The sequence below is a fragment of the Macrotis lagotis genome, chromosome 6 (genome assembly GCF_037893015.1).
Source record: "Macrotis lagotis isolate mMagLag1 chromosome 6, bilby.v1.9.chrom.fasta, whole genome shotgun sequence".
Taxonomy (NCBI): Eukaryota; Metazoa; Chordata; class Mammalia; order Peramelemorphia; family Peramelidae; genus Macrotis; species Macrotis lagotis.
In genome coordinates, this window is record NC_133663.1 from 46480139 (window position 1) to 46503780 (window position 23642).

Sequence of the window (23642 nt, forward strand, 5' to 3'; positions counted from 1 at the left end):
CAGGAGGGAGGACAGAGTCTCACACACTGAGACCCTGGTGGGAGTGTCCCAAAAGCTCAGGAAGCACCACAAAAAACAGGCTAAGGCTGGGAAAATAAGCAAGCAGAGAAACAATAGGAAGACCATTGAGAAATACTTTGCAAATGAGCCCAAGAAGGATCAAAATACTCAGTCTGAAGATGAGGAAGCACAAGCTTCTGCATCTAAAGACTCCAAGAAAAACAGAAATTGGGCTCAGGCTATGACAGAGCTCAAAAAAGACTTTGAAAATCAAATGCAGGAGTTAGAAGAAAAACTGGGAAAAGAAAGGAGATGCAGGAAAAACATGAAAATGAAGTCAGCAGCCTAGTCAAGAAAATCCAAAAAAATGCTGAAGAAAATAGCATACTAAAAACCTAGCTCAGATCAAATGGATAAAACAGTTCAAAAAGTTATTGAGGAGAAGAATGCTTTAAAAAGCAAAATTGGCCAGATGGAAAGAGATAAGAAAGCTCTCTGAGGAAAACAAATCCTTCAGACAAAGAATAGAATTCAGGGAGACTGATGAATTTACCAGAAATCAGGACTCAATACTTCAAAACCAAAAAAATGAAAAATTAGAAGAAAATGTGAAATACCTCATTGAGAAAACAACTGATATGGAAAACAGACTTAGAAAAGATAATTTAAAAATTATTGGAATACCTGAAAGTCATGATCAGGAAAAGAGCCTTGACATCATTTTCAAAGAATTACTACAGGAAAATTGCCCTGATATTCTAGAAGCAGAGGGAAAAATAGAAATGGAGAGAATCCACCAATCCCCCGAGAAAGAGATCCCAAAAAAAACAACCCCTAGGAATATTATAGCCAAGTTCCAGAACTCCCAAGTCAAAGAGAAAATATTACAAGCAGCCAGAAGGACACAGTTCAAATATCATGGAGCTGCAGTCAGGATCACACAGGATTTAGCAGCAACTACATTGGAAGCTCGTAGGGCTTGGAATATAATATACCGGAAGGCAAAAGAGCTTAGAATGCAGCCAAGAATGAACTACCCAGCAAGGATGAATGTCCTCTTCCAGGGAAAAAGATGGACTTTCAATGAACCAGGGGAATTTCAAATGTTTCTTTTGGAATGGCCAGAGCTGAACAGAAGGTTTGATCTTCAGATACAGGACTCAGGTGAAGCATAGAGAGTGGAGGAGAAGGAGAAAATATGAGGGATTTAATGATGATGAACTGCATGTATTCCTGCATAGAAAAATGACACTGATAATACTCATAGGAACCTTCTCAGTTAATAGAGCAGGTTGAGGGAGCTTTTATAGTTGAAGCACAGGAGAAAGCTGAATTCAAAGATAAAATATGGTGTAAAAATGGAGTCAATAGAAAAAAAGGGAAATGTAATGGGAGAAAGAAAAAGGAGAGGGGGAATAGGCCAAGATATTTCATATAATAAGATTTTTTTTTATTACAATGAGCTATTGCAATGATATGGAAGCGGGGGAGGCAAGGGGGAATGAGGGAAGCTTTGCTCTCATCAGAGATGGCTAGGAGAGGAAACAGCATATATACTCAATGGGGTATAGATATCTGGAGTAAGAAGGAGGGGGGAGCAGGGGGAAGGGGTGGGGATGTGAATAAAGGAGGAGAGGATGGACCATGGGGGGAGAGTGGTCAGATATAACACATTTTCTTTTTTACTTCTTGCAAGGGGCTAGGATTGGATGGCCTATAGGGGACCATAGCACCAGGTGGATGCTGGGCCTAAGGGGTGGGGTGGGGCTCACGGCCTCTTGGCCCCAGGACCAGGGATCTGTCTGCTGCACCACTCAGCTACCCTACAGCAGAGTCAGAGTGAAAGGAGAGAGAAAATATACTACATGAAAGTGGAGAACTACGAAAGGAGGGAGTTGCAATCAGCAATGGCAATGGTGGAAAAATATGGAAGTAACTTTTGCAATGGACTTATCATTAAGAATGAGATCCACCCATGACAGAGTTGTTGGTGTTGGAACAAAGACTGAAGCACATTTTTTATTATTATTATTTGGGGGAGGGTGCAGGGCAAGTAGGGCTGGATGGCCTGCCTGGAGACACATAGCAGGGTGATCCTTTGGTTGTCTCAGGCCGGATTTGGACCCGGGTGCTCCTGGCTCAAGGGCTAATGCTCTGTTCACCACCCAGCAATCCCTACTATTATTACTATTTTATTTTACTTTGAGTCTTCTTTTTTCTTCTTTTTTGGTTTTTGCAGGGCAGTGGGGTTGGGGTGCCTTGCATGTCACATGGCTGGGTGATTGTTAGGTATACGGGGCCAGATACGGGCTCAGGTGCTCATGGCTCCAGAACTGGTGCTTCATCCATTGCACCACCTGGCCATACCTACAATTATTACTATTATTTTTTTAATTTTAATTTTTTTTCTCTTCCTTTTATCGCTCAAGCAAGTGTATATTTATGGGGGGAGGGGGTATTTCATTTACTCTTAAACAAGAATATTTTATTTATGTAAAAAAACATTTGTACAAAATGAGAATAAAAATAAAATAAAATAAAATAAATAGCATAAGAGTATTCCATCACATTTATATGCCACGGCTTTTTTTTCAATCATTTGTAAATTGTTGAACATTGTCTTATTTTTCTCTTTTTTGCCATAGAGAGAACTTCTCTAAATATTTTTGTTCATAAAGGACATTTTTCTTTTTTCTTTGATCTCTTCTGGATCTAGGAATAGCAGGATTTCTTGAATTTGTAGTCTAGGTACCCCATTCCAACTACTCACAACTTCTTATCCTGTGAAATTCTTCTCCAAAGCCCTTCTGTAAATCCTTCACGAGGATCCACATAACTTAACTGGAGACATTTTTCTAGGCCTCTTAACAAGCCATGTTAAATTCCTAAAATGAGAATCTAGAATGAGCTGCTTACCTTACATAACTTTCTCACCTCCTTTTCTTGTCTTTTTTCCTTTTTTAGGTTTTTGCAAGGCAATGGGGTTAGGTGGCTTGCCCAAGGTCACACAGTTAGGTAATTATTAAGTGTCTGAGGCCGGATTTGAACTCAGGTACTCCTGACTCCAGGGCTGGTGCTCTATCCACTGTGCCACCTATCCGCCCTTCACTTCCTTTTCTGAATGTCTTTTATACGTCTTTCCCTGAACACTTTGCAGTTAACACAACTGCAAACAACTGTTAGCCCTATGTTCCTTCTGTGTCTGCTGGTATGTGAGCAGAGTAGAAGAAAAGACAAGAAGAAGGTTCTAAGAATCACATGGCTCTTAGATAATGAATAAGCATTCATTCAACAGCTGTAAACCTAAAACTGGAAGACATCAAGTCCTGGTCTAACAACTCACATGTTGTCTTAAGAAGTGAAACATATCAGTGTTGCCATCACTGTTTCAAATGAAACCAGAAGATACAAGAAAATTGTCACTACATACAAGCCATCTGCCTTTTTTTTTTATCATTATTATTAGTGTTGTTGTTATTAAATTAAATTAGAATGCTATAAGAGGATCATAACAATATGAGGTGTTGTCCAGAGAATCAGTTTGAGGGGCAGAAACCTGGGTTTCTGTGCAACTTCTGATCCGTACTGGCTGTGTGATTCCAAGGAGGTTAGTTAACTTCTCAGTGCCCCAGATGACTCTAAAACCCAAAGTTCTGGTACTGGTAGAAAAGAGTTCCCTCATATCCTAAACCAAGGAAATCACAGATTGAGTTTAAAAAATAGAGGATTACTACTGGGTCTATACCCTGAAGAGATGATAAAAAAAAAAAAGGTAAAAACATCACTTGTACAAAAATATTTATAGCAGTCCTGTTTGTGATGGCAAAAATTGGAAATTAAGTCGATGTCCATCAATTGGGGAATGGCTTAGCAAACTGTGGTATATGTATGTCATGGAACACTATTGTTCTATTAGAAACCAGGAGGGATGGGAATTCAGGGAAGTCTAGAAAGATTTACATGAATTGATGCTGAATGAGATGAGCAGAACCAGAACATTGTACACCCTAACAGCAACATGGGGGTGATGATCAACCTTGATAGACTTGCTCATTCCATTAGTGCAACAACCAGGGACAATTTTGAGCTATCTGCAACAGGGAATGCCATCTGTATCCAGAGAAAGAATTACGGGCTTTGAACAAAGACCAAAGACTATTACCGTCAAATTAGGGAAAAAACCCATTATTTTATTATGCAATTTTACTATCTCATACTTTATTTTTCTTCCTTAAGGATATAATTTCTCTGTCATCACATTCAACTGAGATCAATATATAGCATGGAACCAATGTAAACACTAACAGAATACCTTCTGTGGGGGGTGGGGCAAGGGAAGCAAGAATTGAGGAAAAATTGTAAAACTCAAAATAAACAAACTCTTTCTTTAAAAAAAATAGAGGATTGAGGCAGGTAGGTGGAGCAATGGATAGAACACTAGTCCCAGAATCAGGAGGACCTGAGTTCAAATTCTGCCTCAGTCACTTAATACTTGCTAACTGTGTGACCTTGGGCAATTCACTTAACCCCATTGCCTTGCCAAAAAAAATAGAGGATTTACTTCCTGTTGGAGAAATTAAAGCATTCAATTATGGCTGAGAAAGGTGACGTGCAGGATGCCAACATCTACCCAGAAAGAGCCATCTCCATTTTCATGGAAAATGCAAAGGAAGAATAAGGGTCAAGGTTCCAGAGTGCTTTCAACTCGATAGGAAGAAGAATTGGCAGTGTGTGCAATCAAAGGCTAAACATTGCAACTGTGGAATCTCCAACTCTAGTAACATTGAAGTCTAAATAGTTCTCTACATTAGATGACTAGGGCATGATATCTTGAGAGACCGGAGGCTGATGTTCTTCAGGTTCCATCTAGTTAGAGAATCCTGAGTATCCACGCATGTCTCCTATTTAGATAGGTCAGCCTTTTGCCAAAATCTGTGTGATGAAACTTGGGTATTCTTTGTGGGGTGAATTCATTTCCTTCTTGGTAGCAGAGAAGAAAGATAATCTTTGCCTCTGCCATTGTGTTTGTGAAGAAGGTAAGCATTGTGGCACAGGAAGATCTGGAGCAGTTGAAATAAATATATGGAAATTCATTTCAGTATTCAGGTCACTGTGAAATTTAGGGAGAAAGGCAGGATTTGTGCCTACTCTCTGCCCGACATCCAACCAGAATCTTTGTGCTTTCTTCAAAGCCCTACAGCCTCTGAAAGGAAACTTGACCACATTAAAATACAGTTTTGGTGGATACAAGTTCTAAGTGAAGTATGATCACCTTGTAATTACATAGACTATATCATCATCAAATTTCATCATCTCAATGTTGGAAGGGCCTCAGAAGCCACAGAGTCTAACTCAAATCTAAATACAAACATCCTTTACCATGTTGGACAAAAGGTCATCAAACCTTTATTTTAAGACTTTGGGGGGGGGGCAGCTAAGTGGCATAGTGACTAGGGCACTAATCCTGGAGTCAGGAGGACCTGAGTTCAAATGCAGCCTCAGACTTTTAATAATTACCTACCTGTGTGACCTTGGGCAAGTCATTTAATCGCATTGCCTTACTAAAAAAAAAAGACTTTCAGAGAGGGAAATCCATTCAAGACATCCCATTCCCACTGAGGATTGCTTTAATGGTTAGCAGGTTCTTCTTGCTATCAGACACTATCTACTTCTCTGAAATGTCTACTGATTTCTCCAAGTCTTCCTCTCTAGGACCAAATTGAACACATTAAATTTCTGTTCCCCAGGGTCCCTTCAAATAGTTGAAGACCACCCTTTTTTCTTCTCTTCAGGCTCTACATAAATAGGCGAAGCACTTATTGAGCTCTGTGTACCAAGTCCCGTGATGGGAGCAGAGATAGAGAGGCTGGAAGAGACCCCCAAGGGATCATCAAATTCGTTTTACAGATTAGGAAACTGAATCCTGGAGGCAGGAAATGACTTCCCAAGGTCATGGAAGTAGTAAGTAGCTAAGCTGAGATTCAGAGCCAGATTCTTTAACTTCAAACCCAAGTTACGAGAATCCTAAATCACCACAAGAACAGGTGAGGAGATGTCACTTCACCAGAATGAAGGAAAAAACCAAACCCATAAACCTTCTTCAGGGATTTCTTTGCTAACTTCAGTTAGTGGCACATGATAGAACTGAGGTGGCAGTACTGGAGACTCCAAGCCATGCATTTCCTGGGGATTAGGCATGATAATATGTCCTGGAGAGAAAACTGATACTTTGCACTTGTATAATACCTCTCTTCCATCCAACAATAATAATAATACTTTGTACTTTCAGCCAAGCATTGGTAGAGGGAGTTCCCTATATCAATGAAATCACAGGTCTAGGCCAGATCCCCTATCCTGTTGCAAAGTTCTTAACAAATATTTAACTCAGGCGAACCTCACAACACCCACGAAAAGGAAGGAAGAAAGCCCTTTTATCCTGATGATTCAGATGGGAAATGTAAGGTCACCGAGAGTCAGTCCACACCTTGAATGAGTGACACAGTTGGCAGAACTCCTAAAGCCCAGAGCAGCCCTTTCTTTGGGACACTGTCTGGGGTGAGTGTGACACAGCCTTCCCCAAAGGCTCAATGGTCTCTCAGTCTCCTTTCCAGCACCATAAATCACAGCTGCTTTCAAGAGCAGTTTGGGTTTGAGTTGTTTCCAGGAGTTTTCTGAGGGATGTGGTTTTGGTCAAGTTAAAAAAAAATTCTAGGGAAACCTACATTTTTTTCCCCTCTTCTGTAGAGCTTGAAAGTATTACTCTAGAAATTGGTTCAGGATTTCCATTGCCCTTCTATATTCCTTCACAGTTCCAAGAATCTATAACTCAAAGACTTCTAGAATTCCAAACTAAAAGGTATCATAGAGATCCTTTAGTCCAATGTCTTTTATTTTACAGATGAGGAAACAGATGAGGGCAAACAGTTCATCCAATGTCCCCCAACAAGTAAATTGTTAAGCCAGCCTTCAGATTAGCTCTCCTGACACCCAATGTCCAATATTCTTTCCATTATATCATAGAATTCCACCTAGATCATAGAATTTGACTCCAACAAATGGAGAAAGTGCTTCTACTTCAAATATTGCCTCTACTATTTACTATGTAGGTGACAATGAGCAAGTAACTCTGGTCCTCAGTTTTGTCTTCTGTTAAATGTGAGTATTGGCATAGATGATCTGCTGTCATCACAAGAGAGTTAAGAATTAAGTAGTATTTTGGCAAACTTAATCTGATGGAAAAATGGAGGATGAATGGGGGTGGGGAGGTGAAAGTGGAGGTAGGGAGCCAGCATCTAAAGTTAATGAGAAGTTTTTTTTTACTTGTTTGCAGATGGAAGATCCAAATAACATGCAGATCTGACCAGCTTGAAAGGATCTTTATCAATTCTTGACCTGGATTAGGCTTCTGCAGGAGAAAATGTGCTTCAGAAGCTAGTCTTCATTGCCCTAGTTTGGAGTTGCTTTGAGAGGAGACAGGAGACTGGAATACTATCAGTGCTGGCTCCCATTATCTGCAGAACATGGACCATTCAAGGACAGAAGTCACCCTCTTTCTCAATACACTCTTTTCTTGGCTTCAAGGACACCATACTCTACAGGTTTGCCTTCTATTTCTCTGATCACGTTTCTGACTCGCTTGCTTAGGTTTTCTTGCTAAGCTCTAATGTTCTTTACCACCCGCCATGGTTTCATCCTCAACTCTATTCACTTGTCATTGTATATTCTCTCCCTTGGCAATTTCATTCATTCCCCATGACCTTCAACTACAATTTTATGAAGATGACTCCCAGATTTTTATCTTTATCCCTGAACTTTTTTTTGGCTCCCAAAATACTGATATCTAACTACTGTACTGTTCCCCTAAATTCAACATATTCAAAACTAAACATCTTTCACCCTAAACATTCTCCATTTTTCTTTCTCTTTCAAGGGCAATACCATTCAAAAAGTCATTGTTAGGCAATCCTCTGTGAAATCTTGGTGTTCTCTTTAGTTTTTCTGTCTCCTAATCCCCACTTTCCTCAATCCAATCAGCCATTGAATTGACTATTGGTCATGTTTCTACAATTTCCTTTTCTCTTGAATCTGTCCCTTTGTCTACATTTGCTATCCTAGTTCAAATCCACATGACCTCTGGACTCCTAACCAGTTGTTTTCCATTTCTATTTTCTCCTCTCTAAAATGTCCTTCACATAATCTTTCTAATGTACTCATCCACTTGTGCCATCAGCCAATAATGTCATTCTTTCTCAAGACCCTTCAATGGCTTTATTGCCTACTGAGTCATGTTCCAACTCTGGCCTGACAGTCAAGAGCCTCTCAAATCTGACCCAGTCATATATTTCGAGCCTTATCTCATTATTAGCTCCATGTAACCCAGTATTATTTTCATCATATGTTTTGCTTCTGACTTTGTGAAGTTGCCTACTCATGTCATTCTTTCTCCTTTCCATTTTAATTTTATATTGAAATCTATCTATTCTTTAAGATACAGTTTAGGGGTGGCTAGGTGGTGTAATGGATAGAACACCAGCCCTGGAGTCAGGAGAACCTGAGTCCAAATCTGGCCTCAGATACTTAATAATTATCTAGCTGTGTGACTTTGGGCAAGCCACTTAACTCCTCTGCCTTGCATAAAACAAACAAAAAGATGTAGTTTAAAATTGTCACCATCACAGAGCCTTCCCATTCCCCCAGTCAGTAATGAAACTTCTTCCCTGGAAATTCAAATAAACTTGGTTTTCTTCTCTTTTATGCATTTTCCTTCTTACTTTGGTTTTTTACTTATTTTTGTGTGTGTTCAATCCCCCTACCATTTTGTGTGATCTCTCAGGGTACCTTGTCTCTTCTTTAAACTCTGCATTCCTTTTGAGTCAGCCTTATATAATAGATTGAGAGAACCAGCCTTGAAGCCACAACATAATTTCACCAGTGCTTTACTTAGCACAGGGCTGTCTGGGCATTGTAGGTCTGAATGGACTGGCTCAGGAGTCCTTTTTTTCAAGTCCCTCTGCTTCAGCAACTTAGCTGAAGTGACCTAGCTAGCTTTGGACAATTCACTTCATACCTTTGGGTTTGCATATCCTTCTCTATAAATTATTTTATCCTTGAACTTTACTGATTTGAGCTCTGGGAGATGACAGACACCTTCATCAACAATAATCTCTGGACTACACAAACAAGGGTTATTATATAAGAGTTTCATATAAAGAATATGGAACTTCTTTGCTTACTGTATTCCTGAGTGGTTCATCTTAGGAAGGGCAATAATGACTTGAGTCTAGAGGAGAGCGATCAGGACAGTGAGGGAGATAGAAGTCATAACATAGGATCAGTTGAAGGTGTGTATTTAGCCTGGAGAGGAGAAGACAATAATAATAGCTAGTATTTATATAGTGATTTTCGGATGGTAAATGCTTTCCAAATATTATCTCATGTGATCCTCACAATAATCTTGGCTGGTAAGGTGTTATTTTTATTGCCATTTTACAGATGAGAAAACTGAGACAGACAGAGGTTAAGTGACTTGTCCAGGATCACACTGCCAGGAAGTATCTGAGACTGGATTGGAATTCAGTTTCTCTATGCTGAAATCCCAAGCTCTAACTACTAGACCACCTAACCATCCTCTTCCAATTCTCAGATGCTGTGAGCCAATCAGAAGATCAATTTCCTAACAAGCAGAAGTTTCTTTTTCTAAAAAAGATTTTATTTATTTTGAGTTTTACAAAGTTTTTCCCCCTAATCTTACTCCCCCCCACCCACGGAAGGCAATTTGTCAGTCTTTACATTGTTTCCATGGTATACACTGATTCAAATTGAATGTGATGAGAGAGAAATCACATCCTTAAGGAAGAAACATAAAGTCTTAGAGATAGCAAGATCAGACAATAAGATATCAGGTTTTTTTTTTTTTTCTAAATTAAAGGTAATAGTCCTTGGTCTTTGTTCAAACTCCACAATTCTTTCTCTGGCTATAGATGGTATTCTCCATCACAGACAGCCCCAAATTGTTCCTGATTGTTGCACTGATGGAATGAGCAAGTCCATCAAGGCTGATCATCACCCCCATGTTACTGTTAGGGTGTACAATGTTTTTCTGGTTCCGTTCACCTCGCTCAGCATCAGTTCATGCAAATCCCTCCAGGCTTCTCTGAATTCCCATCCCTCCTGGTTTCTAATAGAACAATAGTGTTCCATGACATGCATATACCACAGTTTGCTAAACCATTCCCCAATTGAAGGACATTTACTTGATTTCCAATTCTTTGCCACCAACAAACAGGGCTGCTATGAATATTTTTGTACAAGTGATTTTTTTAAAGTTTTTTTTTCAGGTTTTCTTTTTGCAAAGCAAATGGGGTTAAGTGGCTTGCCCAAGGCCACACAACTAGGTAATTATTAAGTGTCTGAGACTGGATTTGAACCTGGGTACTCCTGACTCCAGGGCCGGTGCTTTATCCACTATGCCACCTAGCCACCCCACAAGTGATGTTTTTACCCTTTTTCATCATCTCTTCAGGGTATAGACCCAGTAGTGGTATTGCTGGCTCAAAGGGTATGCACATTTTTGTTGCCCTTTGGGCATAGTTCCAGACTGCTCTCCAGAAAGACTGGAGGAGTTCACAGCTTCACCAACAATGTATTACTGTCCCAGATTTCCCACAACCCTTCCAACAATGATCATTGTCCTTTCTGGTCATATTGGCCAGTCTGAGATGTGTGAGGTGGTACCTCAGAGATCAAGCAGAAGTTTCTAAAAGTGGAATGGACAAAATGGGTTCCTCCTCTATAGATATCTTCAAGTATAGACTTGATGGCCCCTCTTTTGAAATGTCATAGAAAGGATTTCTATTCCAAAATCCCTAACAATCCTGAGACTCCTCATGGGAAGCCTCCTGCAGTTTGAATCAAATGTGACCTTGGTCAAGTCCCTTCTTAGTTTCCTTATCTGTAAAGCTGGAAGATTAATCTAGAATCCTTTTTAATTCCAAATCTATTATTTTAAGATTATGGCAGGGGAGAAGTTTACTTTTGAAGTTTTCCTGGATCACTCTCGGGTTATCCTCTGTACATTTCCTTTTTAGAAAAGGGCTGTGTGGTATAATGTACAATACTAGACTTGAAATTAGGAACACAAGTTCAAATCCTGCCTCAGATACTTACTAAACATGTGACTGAATTAAACTCACTAAACTCTCAACCTCAGTTTCTAGACTTGTAAAATGATGCAGTTGGAATCAATGACCTCTGAGGTCCCTTCCACCAAATCTCTGACCCTACATCCTTATTTTATTTTGTTTTTCCCTGGTTACATGCAAAAACAAGTTTCAACATTCAATTTTAAAACATTGAATTATGAATTCTCTCCCTTCTTCCCACCCTAATCCCCTCCATTGAGAAGGCAAACTTTTTGATATAAGTTGAACATAAATCCTGCATCCATATAGCTGGGGGATACTTTCTGAGTCATCTTCATTCAGGAAGAGATGCTCAGGTTCAAATATAATTTGATTTCCAGAATGAAAAGTTATGCTTTAGATAAAGCCCTTTTATATCTAGGTACAGAATAGCAGAGAGCAAGACAGTTCTTGTTTCCCAGACGGGTCACAGACCACTGCTCCAGGGTGTGGATGAATGGGCTGGGGCAGGAATAGACTTTTTGGTTGGATGCCTCAGAGTCACACACAGTCTGTCTTGTGGGATTTTATGACTACCTAGGAGGCAGTGTGTCCTGGAAAGAAGCTTCCCTTGTAAGGGAGGAAATTAGTCTGGAAAAACCAACCTATTTGCAGGCCTCTTTTGGCCACTACTTCAGAAAAGACAGCAATGCTGAAATGGACAAGACAAGGGAGGGAAAAGGAAAGAAAAAAAGAAAACAAGCTTTCATTTTGCACAAAGACCCTTGGTCACTGGAGATAAATTGGGTCAGATCTATCTTGGGCCACCAGCTTACTTCTTGGGAGACCCTGAAGTCACTTCCTTGGCTTTACTGCTTGTAGAGTAACAGAGAGTATTCATTAGCAAGTATGAAATGCACCACCAGATTATTTTTGTCTCTGCTGCCAAAGGGTGTTTCTTGTTAGTGTTTGGAAGATGAGCTCAAATAATCCTATGCAAAAAAATTGGAGACTAGTCTGAGTTGGGTGGGTGATGTTGGTTGAGTAAATAGGCATACTTATGATTCCAGCCCAAGAAAACCCCACATTTGCAAAAGGGGTCCTTCTCCCTTATAGATCTTTGTATCTGGTAGCAATGGTATTAGGAAACTGACTTCTTGGTTAAGTTCCTACCTATTTGATTTTTGGTTATTTCAAGCACAGAATTTTATCTCATTTGTTTTTCTTTTTTTTTTTTGTTATTCTGAACTTGATGTGAACATTTCCATTTACAAAGATGAAGAGAGAAAGAGGATTATATGTGAAACAGAAAAATCTCTATTTTGTACAGTTTGCTTTAAAAATAAAATATGCACAGGGCGGCTAGGATGGCAGCGGATAGAGCACCGGCCCTGGAGTCAGGAGTACCTGAGTTCATATCCGACCACAGACACTTAATAATTACCTAGCTGTGTGGCCTTGGGCAAGCCACTTAACCCCATTTGCCTTGCAAAAACCTAAAAAAATAAAAATAAAAAAATAAAATAAAATATGCACAAGACAACTCTTCATCAGTGAAGATAATTACCTCTTCACTGAAGGGCTTAGAAATTTATTTATTTTTTAGAAATTTATTTAAATGAATATTAAACAAGAGTCATACCATTCCTAGCTGCAATTTTAAATTGGATAAGTTTATTTTGTGTAGGAAGTCTCAACTTATTATCTCAATTTACACTTATATTGGTATGTTGGATAGATAGAATGAGGTTACATCTTCCTTCAGAGTTCTAGGGGGTAACTCTAAGGAGCTGTAAGTATGTTTCTCTTTAATTCTATTATTCTGAGGCTCCATTGATGTTATCCCCCCAATATCAATTCCAGGGATCATTGTTCCAATATAATTTCCTAGTGGTGGTTAGTATTTTCCAGTTTTATTTAATCCTTTTTGAAACCTGAAGGATACAGAAGGATAGACAGGTAACTAAATAATGCTAGTCGTGGGGGAATTTATAGGGGTAACCCTTGTAAGACATAAGATATGCTCTCTGAATTTATTAATTATAGGGTAAAGTCATACTTTATAATTAAAAGGGACCTTAGGTATCATTTAATCCATCCTCTTAATTTTATAGATGATGAAACTGAGATTCAGAAAGGCTGAACTGGCCAAGGTCACACAAGTGGCAGAGTCGGAACTTCCATCCATCTTCTGATTCCAAATCCAGAGACTTTTTCTACCACATTCACTTTTTTCCCTAAGTGGTTGTTTATGAATCATTACTCAGCAAAGTAAGAGAAGAAAGGGCAGAGGGAAGAAAGAGGGAAGCAAAGTAGGGCCTGAACTCTTAAGGGTTTCACTGATCATGAGACTGATATTTTTCCACGGTCTGTTTCCCATTGCTCTGACCAGTCCCAGAACATCCTTGTTTTTTTCATTTTTGTATCCTTATCACTTAACTTGCACAACGGGCACTTTTGCCTGCTTCAAATTTCAGCTACAGTTCCACCTCCTGCAAGAAACCCTGACCCCCCTTAATACTTGTGCCTTCCTGCTGAGATTACCTCCCATTTATTCTGAATGCATCTATAAACTGACCTAGGAAAGGAAATGGTAAACCATTACAGTATGTATTTTTGCCAAGAAAATCCCAAATGGGGTCACAAAGACCCAGACCTGATTAATCCATTAAACAACCACAACTTCCTTGGTCACATTGGAAAACTGCAGCTCTAATGATTTAGTGTTAAAAGTATCTAGGATGGGGGTGGCTAGGTGGCGCAGTGGATAAAGCACCAGTCCTGGAGTCCGGAGTACCTGGGTTCAAATCCTGTCTCAGACACTTAATAATTACCGAGCTGTGTGGCCTTGCGCAAGCCACTTAACCCCATTTGCCTTGCAAAAACCTAAAAAAAAAAGTGTCTAGGATGTTGCCTGGCTTATGGTATTTAGAAATTTAATAATGATGTTTGTCCTTCATTCTCAAAGAAGACCACAACATCAGAGGTGAGGCCATGATAAGCACATCAACTGAATTTGAGTTGGGGGGGGACGGACGGACTGTGATAAGTCACCAGCCTCACTTTCTCCTCTACAGCCATCTGGGTCTAGTGGCCAGATACGGATGAAGGTTACTGGAGATGGTCCTGGGACTTGAGATAGTAAGGATTAATGACTTGTCCAAGGTTACACAGCTAGTAAGAGTCAAGTGTCTGAGGCTGGATTGGATCTCCTGTCCTTCTGACCCCAAGGCCAGTGTCCATCCACTGTGCCACCTAGCTGCCCTAATAATTTAATAAATACCTGTGGGTTGATTCATTAGAAGGAACCGGATCAATCTTCTAGACCAAAGGCATCAAACAGGCCACCACGATATTCCCAAGTGCTGCTGATAATGGGGAAATAATTAAGAAAATAAATAAAAATTACAATAAAATATAAATAATGTCCAGACTTGGTTTTCTAAGTCAATGTCGAGTTGTTTGCTTATTCTCCCCCATTTGACTGAGAGCTCCCCTTGGACAGGACTGTTTTTTCACCTTTTCTTTGTATCCTCAGACCTTAGGATGGCTTGTTAAAGGGACTTAATTAATGTCATCAATTTTAGGAAATGGTGTAGAGTTAAATTTAATAAAATAAATCAATGGGAGTGGCTAGGTGGCACAGTAGATAGAGCACCAGCCCTGGAGTCAGGAGCACCCGAGTTCAAATCTGGCCTCAGACACTTAATAATTCCCTAGCTGTGTGGCCTTGGGCAAGCCACTTAAACCCATTTGCCTTGCAAAAACTTAAATAAATAAATAAATAAAACAAATCAATGGAGAAATACGATTTGAAAAAACTTGATGTCACATACTACTTTTCAACACACTTGTTATATAAAGGGAGGTACATCAGTATTGCATGTTCAGAAAACCTGAAGTCCAGGTATGACCTGACAGATAGATAACTATAGGTTCTTTATTATAAACACTAAGTGACTAAGTGAAGACCATTTAACCTTCATATATATGTCACTAGGCCAGCATGGATGGTAATTAGTCTCTTAGCCAGTTGAAACCTAGACGACTTTGAACTGACCCCACTGGACTTATGGGATGCAGGCTCTGAATGTTGGTCCCCCTCTCCTCTACCCATTTTTGGTTTTTACTCCTCATCTCTTCCCTTTGACTCATGCACCATGGACTGGACCTTTGTTGATCAGGCAGTAAGTTGGGCCTTATGTAAGGTAGGACAGTGTATGATGAAGAAATTCGAGCAGAGTTTCGAGGCACTTGGCCTGTTGTCATTGTGACAGCTATGACTGAGGAAAGATCAGTAGCTTGAACAGCTGGTGTAACCAGATCCAGGACCCATTTGGGTGGAGGAGGGAACTGAGTGACATCCTCAACCGATCTCGGGAGCCAAACTCCACCAAACTCCAAAGGCTTCTCCTTGGGGAGATACTATGAATCAAAGACATCATCAGTGACTATCATGTAATGATGGAAATCACAAAATCAGAAATCTCAACTGGATGAGGTCACTTACAGCAAACTTTCTTTTTGCTGCCTCTAAAGGTGATGGCCTTGTGGGACTAGAGTTCTTTATGACAGAGGAATGGACATAAAGTGTGATTGTACAGTTGACAAGTATGCTTTGGCTAAGTTTCACCCTCACCCTTTGAATATCTTGAAAGCAAATTAAGGGGCAGCTTGGTGGCACAGTAGAGAGAGCACTGACCCTGGATCAGGAAGATTTGAGCTCAGATCCAATTTTAGATACTTATAAGTTGTGTGATCTTAACTGCCATTCCTTCACCTCCTTCCCTCCCAAAAAAGCAAATTAGTTTCCCAAACTATTTTTTTACAATGGAAAAAAAAAAATATATATATATATGAAATGCTAAGTGATTTGCACAAGTAAATACCAAAACTCATAACTCTAGTCCCTTGCTCCCATCAAGCATGTGATGCTCCATCTCTAATACCCATCAATGTGATACAGTGGATGGAGCTGGTCCAGGAGTAAGGCCTCCCTGAGTTCAAATCTGGCCTCAGATACTTTCCAGCCATGTGACCCCAGGCAACCTGCTTCAGGTTTCTCAAGTGAGAAATGGAAATAGTAATAATGGCACCACCGTCTTTTGGTTATTTTGAGCATCAAATGAGTTAATCTTTCTAAAAACACTGGCTCATAATAGACACTTCATAATGCTTGTTTCCTTCCTTTCCAATTCTAAATCTGGTGAGCCTTTAAGAAAATAGACATGATCCCTGCCTTCCCTGAGCTCTGATGGGCTATTGTGTCTATAAACCATTGACTGTGCACAAATATAACAAAGGTGTTTTTTTTTCTTTTTTCATAGTGAGGCTGAGAGGGAATGTTGATTTTTAATTGAAAAAATCATTTAAAAAAAAGGAAAAAATAAAATATTTTTCAATAATGAAGGAGCACTTCATAGAAATCCAAATACTATGGTATAGAGATGGAATCATAGAATCACAGAATCTCAGGGTCGAGAGACATTTCAGAGCTCATCGGGTCCAACAAAAACTTGATCAAAGCCAGGTGTCCAGCTTCTACTTGAAGACCTCCCTGGAGGTGTGACACTCTAAGGCAGCTCCTTCCACTTCTCAATAGTTCCAGTATTGGGCAGTTTTCCCCTGGTTGAACCTTAATCTGTAGCTCTGTGTTTCTACCCTTTGCTAGTCCTGGTCCCTGGGACAAAGAACAAGACAGCCCTTCAGATATTTGGAAACATTTATGTGGCTTCCCTCTACCAAGTTTTCTCTTCTGCAGACTCAACAGCCCTAGTTCCTTTAACCAGTCCTCAAATTATTCTGGTCTCAGTGATTTATAGCTGGAAGGAACATTAGCATTAGAGGCTGTCTAATCCCCCTATCTTGTTTTATAGATGGTGAAACTGAACCTTAGGAAGTGACTTTTCCAAGACCACACAGGAAGGATTAGGATTTTTAAAAAATTTTTATTTAAGGCAATGGGGTTAAGTGACTTGCCCAAGGTCACACAGCTAGGCAATTATTAAGTGTTTGAGGCCAAATTTGAACTCAGGTCCTCTTGACTCCAGGGCCAGTGCTCTATTCACTGTGTACCACCTAGCTGTCCCAGGATTGGTCATTTGAACCTGGTCCTTTAATTTTAAATCTACAAATACTGGATGCTTTACCCTTTGCCAACGTTGTTTCTAAAATGAGGTGCCCCCGAACAGAAGACAATATATAGATGCGGTCTCACCAAAGCATCTCTAATAAGTTGACCCTACCTAGCACAGTTGTGGAGTGGAGAATCACATCTGACTTAGGGGAATGAAAGTAACACCATTCTCAGTTTCATGGAAGAAGGACAAAAGAGCAAAGTTTTCCAGATTCTGCAATAAGACAACAATCCCATGAAGTTACTACTGGGCCCTTGATTAGCTATGGAATTTGTTATCTGCCTTAGCCCAAGTGTTCCAGGTTCTCTGTCTAGGAGGGCTCCTTTTGAGGAGTAATCATTATCAGATCTCAAGAAATCTTCCATGTACTGGTTCTTCAAGTTTAGACAGGTATCAAAAGGGAGGGCCCTGCCAACTCCAATGGCCTTGCCAAGTGTCTCACCTCTTAGCTCACAGCTGGAATCCGGTCAGCTTCCTCGAGGGATGGTTGAGCCAATCAGAGGGAACAATCCGACTGTCCCAAGGCAAAACTGGAATACAAGGCTGATGACAGTCAAGTCTGTCAACAAGACAGTTAATATTTATAGCCAGCAAAACTTCCATATTGGACATGGTTTACAAATCAGGAGCCTGCCTTCAAGAGACTTATGCCTGTGATCCAAAAAGTAACTGATCTGCATTTTCTTCACCAGTGAAATCATAGGTCTGGTTAGAAAAAATGTGAATGGCACTGTGCTAACTTCTGAATGGTGTTATGTAGGACAGCAGATTTGGAGCCAAGAGACACAGGTTCAAATCCCTACTTGTTTGCTTGCCATTTATCACAGCTTGGTGTCCTCCACCTACTCTTCTCTGATGATATAATTTGACGTCTTGCTTTGGCTCAGGCTGTTCTTGATGTCTGCCACCTCCTGTTACCTATTCTGGAGGACTTCTCCCTGGTATCCCATATAGTCCCTTGTTTTGTAACTCTTTATGATGCCCATCACATATTACTTTCTATTTTACCTGCTCCAGATTTTAAATTGCATTGAGAACAGGGATCCTGCCTTATTCTGATATATTATCTCCCTTATCACCTAGTGTGGTACATTGTAAACAATAGGCACTTATTTAATATTTGGTATTTTGAGCATCTTGCTTTATGTACATCATATTTGCTATCCTAACTAGTCATTTGGGGGATCAAGAAGTGTCAATTTTATGGCTCTGTAATTGGAATGATTTTAATTTTTGTGATGAACATCAATAATAATGATGATCATTACTATTTAGATAATGCTTTAAGGGTTTTAAAACACAAAATGTAAAGTACAAATATCTCACTAGATTTTCAGAACCAATGGAAATAATTTCTGAGTTAGAAGGGATGGTAGGGATCATCTAGTCCAAGTCTTTCATTTTACCAATGAAGAAATTGAGGTTCTGAGAAAATATGTGATTTAGTTATCTGGTCATACAATTTTTGACTGAAGTATGATTCAAGTTTGGGTCTCCAAAACTACTGAACAATATGAAACAATTAAATTTCCCACTAAACAGGGAAGCTACAGGTCAGTAGCCTTAGCAATAGACCTGGTGGGATGTATGTTGTGAAGAAAACCCACTGATTGAATATGGTATCAAACAATATGGATTAGGCCTCCACCTCTACTGGTTACAATCTTGTGATCTTGCACAAATTATTCCTCTTTTTGGGTTATTCATAAAATGGTAGAGTGTGGGGGTTCCAAAAGTATATGGGGGGTAGCTAGGTGGCACAGTAGATAGAGTACCAGCCCTAGAGTCAGAGGACCTGAGATCAAATCCGACATCATACACTTAATAATGACTTAGCTGTGTGTCCTTGGGCAAGTCACTTAACTCCATTGCCTTGCAAAAAAAAAACCTCTCAAAGTATATCGGCCAGCAGAATCTAAAAATTAGACATTCATTGGGGATAAATGTTAAAGCTTAACCCTTGGATACCAAAAATTAATGTCACAAGCATATAAATACTAGGGGGGGTGTTAGTGGACTGAAAGCTTAATATGAGCCAATATTGTGATATAGCCTTCAAAAATGCTAAGCTAATGTGGGGATGCATTAAGCCCAAGTGTAGCATCCAAGATTAGAAATAGGATAGTCCCTTTTTACTCTGCCCTCATTAGCTCTCATTTAGTTTTAAGCCTTCACAGTTTAAGAAAAACATTCATAAGCTGCAGAGTGTCCAGAGAAGAGCAACCAAGATGGTGAAGAAACATAAGTCTATCATATGAGGATGAACTGAAAGAAGTGGGCATATTTAACCTGGAGAAGAGCAGACCAAGGGTGGACAAGAAAGTTGTCTTCAAAGGTTTGAAGGGGTGGTGTGTGAATCAGGGACTACACTTGGGAAGTGTAAGGGAAAGAAGGATCAGGAATAGTTGGTGGAAGCTGCAAAGGGCCCATTGGGGCTTGATGTCAGGAAAAACTTGCTGAACATTATTTCAGCTCCAAAATAGAGTGGCTGGGTTGGAAAGGTGGTGAGTTCTTCATCCTTGGAGATTTTTCTTTCACGCAGAGGTTGAATAACTATTTGTATAAATGAGAGTGGAGTTTTCTTTCTTGTGTGTGTTGGAGTAGATAATCACTGAGGTCTTTTCCAACTCTTAAATTCTTTGATGATTGTGAGTCTTTAAATGTTGCCCCCTGAAATCCTGTGAGCCATAGGAGGCATGTTTGTGAGATAAGGCCTCCAGGAATAATCCATCTCTCCTTTGATGCCACAACCTAATCATCACTTCTTCCTCTAGAGATATATTTTTGTTTGGTTTTAAAATTTTTAATTTATTCTTTTTTTTAAGGTTTTTTTTGCAAGGCAATGGGGTTAAGTGGCTTGTCCAAGGCCACATAGCTAGGTAATTATTAAGTGTCTGAGGCCACATTTGAACTCAGTTACTCCTGACTCCAGAGTTGGTGCTCTATCTGCTGCACCACCCAGACACCCCTAAAATTTTAATTTATTTTGAACTTAAGACACAAAAACCCCACGAGCATTGTCATATAGAAAGCAGAAGAGAAAGAAGATCATGTATGGATCATACATTTCTATTTTAGAGCATTTGGTTTTTAAAAAAACATAATCTCTTTACTTTTTTTTGTTGTTCATTTTTGGGCACTGGGGATTTGCCTAAGGTCACACAACTAGTGAGCATCAAATTACTTAAATTTGAATTCAGGACTTGCTGACTCCAGGGCTATCTAGTGTGTCAAATAGCTGCCCTAATTTATTTTTAAAGCTATCCTGCTGTGCTTCCTCTTCCTGACCCCATTTGGGGTTTTCTTGGCAGAGGTACTGGGGTAGCTTGCCATTTCATTCATCAGGTTGCCCAAGGTCGCACATCAAGCAGAAAAAGAAGAACTTCCTAATTCCAGGCCTGGCATTGTGCCACCTAGCTGCCCTCTTTTTATTATTATTATTACTACTAAATTGTTTTCTGGGTTCTGTCCACTCCAGTCTGCATCAGTGTATAAAAATCTTCCCAGGATTCTCTGAAATAGTCTCTTTGATCATTTCTTATAGTGCTGTAGTATTCCTTTACATTCATGTACAACAATTTAGCTATTTCCCAGATGAGGGGCACTCACCTCCCTTAGTTTCCAGATATTTTCCATCCTTCCTTTCAATTCCTTCTTAAGGAGGCAGGCTGAACTTGATTTGCTTTGTTTGCAACTGTTCCCTCCATTTATTATTCTCTTTTTCTTTATCTCTGTTTGTTCTATTGCAACAGCCAACTCTGTGTTGTATGCTCAATCCTCCTTTGTGAGCTTGGGAGAACAGTGTGGTTCCTCTGAGGTCTATCCTGACTCCAGTCTCTGGCCGCTTTCCACGTCACCACCCAATTTCTACACCAAACTTAGTATGTCTTCAACACTTCTTTGTCCATTTCGGGGAAGGGGGAGGTTCATCTGACCCAGTTATTCCTCCCTCAACCCTTTCTTCTTCTTTTACATCCTGATTATAAGAAAGATTAAGGACCACTACCTTCTTTCTCCTTTTTTTTTCTTAACTAGTGTAGTATTTCTCCCTTCCCTTGCTTCTCCTCAGTGGAGAAAGCACTAGCCCTGGAACCAAGAAGCACCTGAGTTCAAATCCGACATCAGACACTTAATAATTAGCTAGCTGGGTGACCTTGGACACCAGTGCCTTACCAAAAAACAACCAGGAAAAAATCCTTAAAAGCCAATCCACCCATTTCTAGATCCTCTGTTACTCTTCATACACTTTGTAGATAATCAGGTTCATAAACAGAAACTTGTTTGCCTTCTTCCTATTAGAATATTAGCCCTTTTATTATTGTAAAAGCACTTCCCCCCCTAGATAGCGAACGTTAACTGAGATTCAAGTTTGTGGGGAATGGCTTTTCTCTCTCTTTTGGATCGGAGGCCCGGAGATCCCGCACCTACCACCTGCTCGGCTTCCATTTTTGCCATGGGAATGTTAGCATCATTCCAATCCGCCCACCCCTAGAAGGGGCGGGATGGGGTGGTGGCTCTCTCCACTCGTTCCGAGCACCCCGCATTTGACCCGGTTTCCACTCCTTCCCTGGTAACCCGAATCATCCCACCAGAAGACAAAGGATTAATGAATGGTTCAGAGGGAGTTTGTTTACAAATCATTAGAAACCACGACCCGGTGGGGAAGGAGAACCTGAGCACTTGGGGCGCTGTCCGCCCCCGAGCGGCCTGCAGCTCCGCACTCGGAGCCCCACCAGCCCCCAGGAGCTCGGCGCACCAAATATGGTCACATCTGAAAAGCCGCCTCCCAGGAAAAAGACTGTTCTCGTTTACTCCACCGGGAGCGCCGGGCCGTCGGGGGCCCCCCCAGACCCTGCTCTCTGGGGCCCGCCGCTTCGGCGGGGCTGCCGGGGCTCTCCTCTTAGGGACAGCGTCGCCCGTCCCCAGCGTGTCTCCCAGTGGGAGCCCGGGGCCCTTTGGGGGGCAGCCCCCCAGCTCCCCGCCCCGCCCCGTCTCGCTCCAGCAGCGCCCTATTCCACAGTGCCTTTGGGCCGGTCCCGGGCCCTGTCCAAGGCAGTGGGAAACCCAAAGGAATGCAGAGCCTGAACCCCGCGGGAGGGACGGGAGGGAGGGAGGAGGGGCTTCGTGGGCCCCCGGAGCCCGGGGGGAGGGGAGGGGGATTGGTGCCTCCTCTTACCCACAAAAGTACCCATCACGCCCAGGCTAGCCCAGAGGCCAGGAGGAGGAGGAGGAGGAAGAGGAGGGGCGAGAGGGGGCGGGCATGCCTGCATAATTCAGCAGCTCCACTGTGGGCCCCGCCCCTCTCGGAGGGCTGGCGTTTTCCCTCAACTTTGTTTATGGGACAGTCCGGGAGGAGCAGCGGCCGCTCCGTCTCCTCCTCTTCTTCCTCCTCCTCCTCTTCCTCCTCCCTCTCCGGCTAATCCAAGCTGGATGCTGGCCGGCTGGAGGGGAGATGTGAGAAGGGAAGCCCCAGATCTCCGTCCTCCGCCGGCTCCCGCGGCCCCCAGCGCCAGCCTCCAGCCCGGGGAGCGACTGACCCACGAGCCGGCGGCCCCCGGAGCCGCGCCACGGGACTGGGCCGGCCCAGGTGCGATCCCGCGCGTGGCTCCATCCCCCCCCGCCCCGGAGCGGGCGGCCGGTGCCCGTCGGGCCCCCCGGAGAAGCCGCCGTCCGGGCCGGCCCCCTCCCCTCCCCTTCCAGCGGCGGCTGGGGCGCCGCGGCCGGCTGAGAGCGAGCCAGGGCGCACCATGAACCCGGCTCCCGCGCCCCCCTCGCTGCCGCCCCCCGGGCAGCAGGTCATCCACGTCACGCAGGACCTGGACACCGACCTCGAGGCGCTCTTCAACTCGGTGATGAACCCGAAGCCGAGCTCGTGGAGGAAGAAGATCCTGCCCGAGTCCTTCTTCAAGGAGCCCGACTCCGGCTCGCACTCCCGCCAGTCCAGCACCGACTCGTCCGGCGGCCACCCGGCCCGGCTGGCGGGGGGCGCCGGGGGCGCCCAGCACGTCCGCTCGCACTCGTCGCCCGCCTCCCTGCAGCTGGGCCCCGGGGCCGGGGCGGCGGGCAGCGCGGCCCAGCAGCACGCGCACCTCCGCCAGCAGTCCTACGACGTGACCGACGAGCTGCCGCTGCCCCCCGGCTGGGAGATGACCTTCACCGCCACCGGCCAGCGCTACTTCCTCAAGTAAGCCGGGGCTGGGGGTCCCGGAGGGGGCCGCGCGCGCGCGTGTGTGTGTGTGGATGCAGGGGCGCCCGACGGCAGGCGCCTGCTGGGGCCGCGCTGGCCCCCTCTCCCCCGGCTCCCGAAGCAGGACTGGGGAGGGGGCGGGCGTCGGGGCCGTCGGGACCCCTGCGACCTCGGGGTTCGGGGGCGTGCAATGAATCT

General features: G+C 42.4%; 1 protein-coding gene and 1 long non-coding RNA gene across 4 annotated transcripts in view; one reads left to right on the plus strand and one right to left on the minus strand.

The window, feature by feature from the left end:
* Positions 1-2895: 2895 nt before the first annotated feature.
* On the minus strand, positions 2896-22655 carry LOC141490807 (uncharacterized). Of its 3 annotated transcripts, none has more exons than XR_012469355.1 (3): positions 22434-22655; positions 14404-17816; positions 2896-9354 (listed from the first exon to the last, which is right to left on the minus strand). It is a non-coding gene; the product is annotated as an uncharacterized LOC141490807 (long non-coding RNA). The 3 variants fall into 3 exon arrangements; XR_012469353.1 differs by lacking the exon at positions 22434-22655 and having other exon boundaries at positions 14404-14488; positions 17700-22317; XR_012469354.1 differs by lacking the exon at positions 22434-22655 and having other exon boundaries at positions 2896-5060; positions 9234-9354; positions 14404-22317.
* WWTR1 (WW domain containing transcription regulator 1) overlaps positions 22444-23642 on the plus strand; it is a 167893-nt gene continuing 166694 nt past the window's right edge. The window contains exon 1 of the mRNA XM_074191090.1: positions 22444-23441. Within this exon, the coding sequence (XP_074047191.1) occupies positions 23005-23441 (437 nt within the window). The 5' untranslated portion in view covers positions 22444-23004. The remainder of the gene's footprint in view (positions 23442-23642) is intronic.